Source organism: Bactrocera latifrons, unplaced genomic scaffold (assembly GCF_001853355.1).
Source record: "Bactrocera latifrons isolate USDA-ARS-PBARC rearing strain unplaced genomic scaffold, ASM185335v1 scaffold_1, whole genome shotgun sequence".
Classification (NCBI taxonomy): Eukaryota; Metazoa; Arthropoda; class Insecta; order Diptera; family Tephritidae; genus Bactrocera; species Bactrocera latifrons.
Genome location: NW_017534407.1, coordinates 2,948,339 through 2,956,011, shown reverse-complemented (window position 1 = coordinate 2,956,011; position 7,673 = coordinate 2,948,339). Strand labels below are relative to the sequence as shown.

Sequence of the window (7,673 nt, the reverse complement as noted above, 5' to 3'; positions counted from 1 at the left end):
ACATCGGTAAAGTTATCAGTATAAAACTTTGCACAAATATTACTCACAAACTATTTCATAATACGCGCTAAAATTATCGAATTTGAACTATAACTTTTTAAGGATTCAGAAACCAAATATGTGAACATCACTACATACAGATTTTGATAGAAGACAAAATGGTTAAAACTTTGTTAATCAGTGTTTTTTTTTTACGATTTTATATACGAATACATATACGGGATTCAAAACTAGTAATTGCACCAAATGAATACTTCTCACATTTGAAACAAAATTTGTTGTTTTTCAAAAGCTTCAATGCCACTAAAAAGCCTTGCAAGTTTGCCATGCCAAGCACAAAAGCTCTGTCCTGACCATATGTTTTCGACAGTTTTCACTTTTCATCTATTTTGGACTCAATGTGTGTATTTGTACTGAATGTGATTGTGAAAATGATGCGTGTGCAGCGTTTGTTGTTAAATTATTTATTGAAATTATAGTGAATTAACACGCTGCGGTTGTTAAAATGAAATTTGCCGAACACTTGGGCGCGCATATAACACCGGAATGGCGAAAACAGTACATAAACTACGAGGTAGGATTCGTATTATCGACGCGTTTTATTTGCGTTTTCGGTATGTTAGTCAGTGAAAAGTGAAAATCTTGTAGATACTGTTGCAGCGGGTGGGTGCTCATTGACAGCTGTTGTCAGTTGGGTGGGTGACGTCATAGAAAGCTCATTGGATAGCTGTCAAAGTGACGAGCTTTTATTTTGGCGGTAAAATGTGGTGGGCGTATTGCGCATGATCGCAAACAGACACCTGTTGAAGAGTGTTTAGAAGCTGGAGATATAAACAAAATGAAAAACATGTATTGTGATGTGGATTATTTACAAACAATCGTTGTAAACAGAGTGAGCTTTTTAGCTGAAGAAGATATGAGAGAGAGAGGTTTTTGGTTTTATTTTACACATGTATTTGTGTATATAAAAGGCGCTGTGAAAGTTTTACAAACTTTATTTCTTATAAAAAATTTACAGTCATGCGTGTTATAAAAGCACTGTTTAGTGTTACAATTATATAAAGCTTTTATATCTTAGAAGTAATTTATGTTCAATTTTACCCAAAATTATTTACTGTTTCTGCAGGAAATGAAGGCAATGCTATATGCGGCCGTAGAGCAAGCGCCGTCCGCTGAGCTCGCCGATCCAGAGGTGCTCTCACGTTACTTTGCCAAATTTGACGAACAATTCTTCCATTACTGTGACAAAGAGTTGGCAAAAATCAACACATTTTACTCTGAAAAGATGGCTGAGGCTACGCGAAAATATGGCAATCTCCGCAGTGAACTTAGCGAAACGCTAGAGATGGGCGCGGTCAAGAAACAGCCCGCTTGGAAGTCGAAAACACCCTTAGGCAAGAAGAATGTACCAGCGCGTAAAATACAGGATCTCAAATTAGCATTTAGTGAATTTTATTTGGGTCTCATTCTACTACAAAACTACCAGAACTTGAACTTCACCGGCTTTCGCAAGATACTCAAGAAACACGATAAGCTCTTGAATGTTTGCGATGGCGTTAAATGGCGTGAGGAGTATGTGGAGGCGGCACATTTCTATGTCAACAAAGATATAGATCGTTTGATACAGGAAACCGAGCGCGCTTTCACCAACGATATTGAGGGCGGCGATCGGCAGAAGGCCATGAAGCGTTTGCGTGTACCGCCTTTGGGCGAACAACAAAGCCCGTGGACAACTTTCAAAGTTGGTCTTTTCTCGGGTGCTTTTGTCGTACTCTTCCTTACAGTCATCTTGTCGGCAATATTTCATGGCTTTGGCGACGATTGGCGTGTAGGTCTGCGCATGTTTCGGGGTCCCTTTCTCATTATCGAGTTTATTTTCTTGTGGGGTGTCAATGTGTACGGCTGGCGTTCGTCTGGCGTTAATCACGTGCTCATATTTGAACTGGATCCACGAAATCACTTATCCGAGCAGAATATCATGGAAGTGGCCTCGGTATTTGGCGTAATTTGGGCTATATGTGTGCTCTGCTATATTTATTGTGAATCTTTGGGCATACCACAATATTCGGCGCCCATTTTTCTTTACACCTTGATGCTTGCATTTTTGCTCAATCCAACGAAGACATTTCATCACGAGGCGCGGTACTGGGCCGTGCGCGTATTGAGCCGCGTTATAATGGCACCATTCTTTTTTGTGACTTTTGCTGACTTTTGGCTTGCTGACCAGCTGAACAGCATTGTGCCTGCCTTCCTCGATATACCCTTCATTATATGCTTTTTCGGTGAGAATCCCAATTGGCAGAAAACGAGTTATGGTGAGTTGGTGTTTTGTTCACACAAAAAATATTTATTTATTTATATTATTATTTAATTTCAAACAGGTGGCAGCAGTTGTGTGCGGGATATCTCTATGGTGCGGCCAATTGTTGCTATCTTGCCGGCTTATTGGCGTTTCGCTCAGTGTATTCGTCGCTATCGTGACACTCGCGAAGCTTTTCCACATCTGGTTAACGCTGCTAAGTACGCAACATCCTTTTTTGTGGTGATATTCTCATACAAATTTCAGATAACCTCAGGTGAGTGGAAAGCATTGTTGAATTTTAAATAATACAGAACTTTTAAAGGGTTTGAAAAATATATATGTATGTATGTGTGTACGTTTAAAATGAACTCCAACAAAGGTATATGTTTGAAACATGAATATGAAAGTCATAGGTTCGGGGGTTTTCTTCAGGCAAGAAATTTCGACCATTTTTACACCATAGTTTTACACATGCAGAGACTATACTTCGGTATTACTCTGAACTTTACAATATGGATGGAATTTAATATAATTTTAATATTATATGTTGTGAGCTTTTAGGTGGAAGGCTTATAATACTATGTATAAAATATAAAAAGTGCATTTATAAAGAAGTATATGAAATGGTTTAAAAAAGACCGTTTATCAACGTAGTATCTAAAATACTACCTGATCAAACTTCGATTATGTATTATGTATATGTAAACATTTTCTCTTTCGATATATGCATAAAACCAAATAGTTGTATTTTTGTAAGGACGCGGATAAACCAAAACACCAAACAGAGTTGCAAATATATCTATACAAATTGAAACACCCTGTAAGTATGTAAATATTTATGTATGTTTCTACTTGTAGTTAGATGAATTCTCTAAAAAAACCAACTTTTACATTAAAAGTTTGAATGTGAATGGCAAGAAATGTATAAATAAGAAATGTTCAGGAAATTAAACATTTCATTTGTATCTGAAAGGTTGCTGCTTAAATTCACCGGTTTTCCTCTTTTTAATTCATTACTGAATAAAAATGTTAATTAACTGAAATAATCTTCCCCAACCGTTATGCATATTTAAAAATACAGCTAAAAATGACAACAAAGCATAGCTTTAAAGAAAAATGTCCCATTGGGATTAGGAAATATATGGAAATGTTGAACAAAATGCTGCAATCAAAAGTTTAAAGGGTTCGCGTATCTTGTTGTCTTCGTTGCAATAATTGAAGCTGGCAAAACCACTTACTTTGTGTATACTCATTTTCAAATTAATGCTCGTAGGTGAATGCCGAATAACGGAGAAAGTGTATGACGAGATAAGGCCGCCCGCGAAATCCCTTACCTATTGAAGGAACTTAAAACTTGTAGGTATTAGTTTGAAACTTATATTACGGATGGTTCATTCGTTGAGTCCAATGACTCGTTCGAGCATTTGACGGGTAACTGGTGAATGTGTCTCTGTCAAAAAGAGCATATTGAAAAAAATATCTATATTTGGATTACCCGCTCCTATACATACATATTAGGCGATGGAGTTACTTTTGCTCGCAAATAATCCAACACAAAGTGCTTTTACACATTTTCAAATATTTAAGTCTACGTGCCTTCTATGATCTAGTTGACTTCGCAATATACATAATAAATGCAATTGATTTCTCCAGTACTAAGCTTAATTGACTGTTAATAACATTTCTTCACCAACATTCCCCACTGTTCGCAGCAACAGTTTATTTTTTGTCTATACATAACTTACTTACGGTTTACCACCTCTATCATTTCCTCACTTTTTCTATCTCTTTTTCTCTCTATGTACAGACGGCTACTTCACATCCAAGGATAATCCGTGGTTTTATTGCTGGATAGTCGCGGCCATTGTGTCCTCATGTTATGCATACACGTGGGACATTAAAATGGATTGGGGCCTCTTTGATGCCAAGGCTGGTGATAATCGCTTTTTGCGTGAAGAAATTGTCTACTCGTCGACGGTAAGTGCTTATCGGCATCACAACTCTCACACACAGGCACACTCATATAAAAATGTGTACATAGATATATTTCAAGTTGGAGTATCTTGCTGGCAACAGCTCTTTGGTTGCACCCCAATCCCTTTACAGTTGTCAGTTATAAATTGACATGATTTTTTGTTCAATTAATGTTGCTCTGTATCTAACAGTGTGTTTCGTATTTATTTCTCTTGCACAGTGGTTCTATTACTTTGGCATTGTGGAGGATTTAGTGCTGCGTTTCGGTTGGACCGTATCAATGAGCTTAATTGAGGCGGGTTATATGGAGGGTGACGTAATGATGACCATACTCAGCCCGTTGGAGGTGTTCCGTCGTTTTATTTGGAACTATTTTCGCTTGGAAAACGAACACTTGAATAATTGCGGTAAATTTCGTGCAGTACGTGATATTTCGGTGGCGCCCATGGATTGCTCGGATCAGGTGAGTGCTTCGTGCTCATTAATTGCATAATTTATTATATGCAGGGAATGATAATAAATTATGGTTGAAAAAGTAATTTGTTACTAAGATTGAGGACAAAAAAATACGAAGAATCATTTTAGGTGTAGAGGTTTGTAACCGCATTTTGATAAGTCAATTGATTGGTACAATGTATATCCTGTCGGTGCGATGGTGTAAGATAAGTTCACTATGGTCACGTTTTGCTATCCATAAATCCCTTTTTACCGCTTGTGGTAGATGTCGTATCTGCTGATTTTAGACAAACGGGATTGTATGTGCCATAACACTGAGATAGTGAGCTGTTTCTAAAGACCACATCGTTTGTGTTCTGTGTGAAATATTGGGAGAGCGATCGAGCGGATTCGACGTCAGAAAAAAGAAACCCATTAAGCTCAGAAAAAAGTAGTAGAAAGGAAAGAAGAGTCTAACAAGTCAACGCACTGGCTTACCCCTCCATCGTCGCTACGGCCAAAGCAGTCAAATTACACTATGAATGCTACCACAATCACCGCATTTTCCGAATTTCTCCTTCCGATTTATTTCTGTTTGTACACTCAAAAAGGTCGCTCACTGGACAGAAATTTTCAACTATGCAGGCCTCCGGAAGAAAACGAGCTTTTCAAGATGGTTTGAAAAGTCATTGTATCAAGAGTATCGCCCTATCGAAAGTAGACTGTCTTGAGATAAAAACTATAATTTTCCCGACATTAAAATTGTTTGTAGGTTAAATACAATTTTTTGAGGATTTTTTTGGGAGGGAAAGAAATAATTTATTCAAGTGAAATTTCTAGGTTTAATAGTTATATATTTGAACATCTTTCGTAAATTTTAAAATATTAAAAAGAAAAAAAAATAGTAAAAAATTAAAAATTGAAAAACGTGATTTTTGTCCAAAAGAAATTTTACTTAATGTTGCTTAAAAATATGTTCAAATTTGACTTTTCTTCGTTTATTTATTATAGTTTAAATAGAAAACACTTTAATGTCAAAGATAATCAACTTTGCCCCATTTTCCATACAACAAAGTTTTCGCTTTTCGCTCAAGCGCTTATATATCTGCTAGACGCTCGGTCACTATTTCCATTCTAGCTTCGAAAATATGTTGAATTCCTTTATATAACTTTGGGGACATATTCTTAGATAATTTAAGCAACAAAAAATCGATTGTTTGAAGCTTCTAAAGCAGGCTACCCCATTAATAAAGATTTTGTATCAGAATTTATTGATCTTATAAAAAATTAATTAGCAATTTGGCAAACGAAAAGTGGTAAATATAAAAATAAAATTGAGAAAAATAAAAGTTGGAATAACTTATTAACGAAATGCAAAGAAATAGATAAAAGTGCTACATTAGAAATAAATTCCAAGAAATATTCCGCATGCCTGTGGCACATGTTCACTGTGTGAAGAACGAACGCAAAATGGATTTGTGTGTCGTGCATGGCGAAACGAATTCACACAGATCGAACGCACATATGTGTCGTGTATGGGCTCTATTAGCGACTTACATAACATTACCGATTTCGGCATTTCATTATATATTTTTCCTAAGCTGTCATCTCCAAATTTGTGTACAACATTGGACTTACTCTTGAACTTATTATATATAGTGTAGATATGTATGTATATATATACAAATATTTTATGTTTATTGTTTGCTAGACGACAATCTTACGCATGATGGACGAGGAGGACGGCGTAGTCAACCGACGAGGCAAGACTAAAGGCCTATCAAAGAAGAAGGAGCAGCAACGCTTGTTGCTTTTACAAGGCGAATCTGTCGAAGATTTATGCTCTTAAATGGTCAAAGGTTTTGCATTTTGTTTTAAATTTTATTTATGTATGTAATTGCCATATCATTGCAGAAGCATAAACGTTTTGTTAAAGTGTATGGCATATACATATATATTTATTAAGTATAGAAAATAACAAGAAACTCAATAATTGGTTAGCAAAGTTGTAATATAAGAAATATCATTAATTTCAATTAATGCTGAAACAAAATATTCATACACATATAGTATGTCTATGTAATGTGAAGCGAAAATGAAAGAAACAAAGTGAATTTCATGTACACATATTTTATTTAAGTTTATGTACTTATGTAAATTTCTTATATGCCAAAACCAAACATTCACCTATAATTAAAATTTAAATACTGTTCATTTAACAGTGTAACAAAAGAAAAAAAAAAACAAAGTCGCACAGGAAATACATATCCTCATAAGTGCTTATTATTATTTTAAAATTATTTTAATATTTTAATAAAGGAAGTCATAGCAATTAATACAATAAAAGTTATAATACTCATGCCCAACTTTTAAGACAATTTATGGTGTATATACATATGTATATGTGTGCATTCATACACATATAGGGTATACATTAGTCTGTGACTGTCTAAATTTGTGTCCTCATAGGCACGTATATCGAAAGGTGCGCACAAATTTAGCTTTTATATTTTGTATTTATACATTTTTCTATAATTTGCATTTGTTTGTACTAGCAATACGATTGCTATTTTCTTTGTTTGTTTTTCTTCTTTTTTATATTGTTTGTGTACAGCATTTTAATGTAATAGAACTTTACATGTTAAATAAATATTTAGCCAAATGTTGTTCACAAAGTTTGACTCTTCTTTTTGCTTCAATGAGCGCCGGTAAAAGGTAAGCAACTACAGATTTTATCTTATGTAGAAGTACATATTATCTACAATTCTACATAGAATGCTATTATAAGAGTGGCATTCATTTGTGAAATATATTCTACTAGCTGAACCCGCATGCGTTGTCCTGCGTGAAATTATGTGTTTTGAAATGAAAAGAAAGTTGTGTTAAAAATCATTAATTTTTGATTTTTCTAAATTTTTTTCAATGTAACGCAGTTTGATAAACAACATTTTTTGGTTTCTTT

General features: G+C 35.0%; 1 protein-coding gene across 1 annotated transcript; it reads left to right on the top strand.

The window, feature by feature from the left end:
• Positions 1-432: 432 nt before the first annotated feature.
• Positions 433-7,267, top strand: LOC108978587 (xenotropic and polytropic retrovirus receptor 1). The gene is made up of 6 exons (XM_018948949.1): positions 433-574; positions 1,127-2,315; positions 2,382-2,576; positions 4,110-4,279; positions 4,497-4,739; positions 6,423-7,267. The coding sequence occupies exons 1-6, from the start codon at positions 506-508 to the stop codon at positions 6,558-6,560; spliced, it is 2,004 nt and encodes a 667-aa protein (XP_018804494.1). The 5' UTR covers positions 433-505; the 3' UTR covers positions 6,561-7,267.
• Positions 7,268-7,673: the final 406 nt, after the last annotated feature.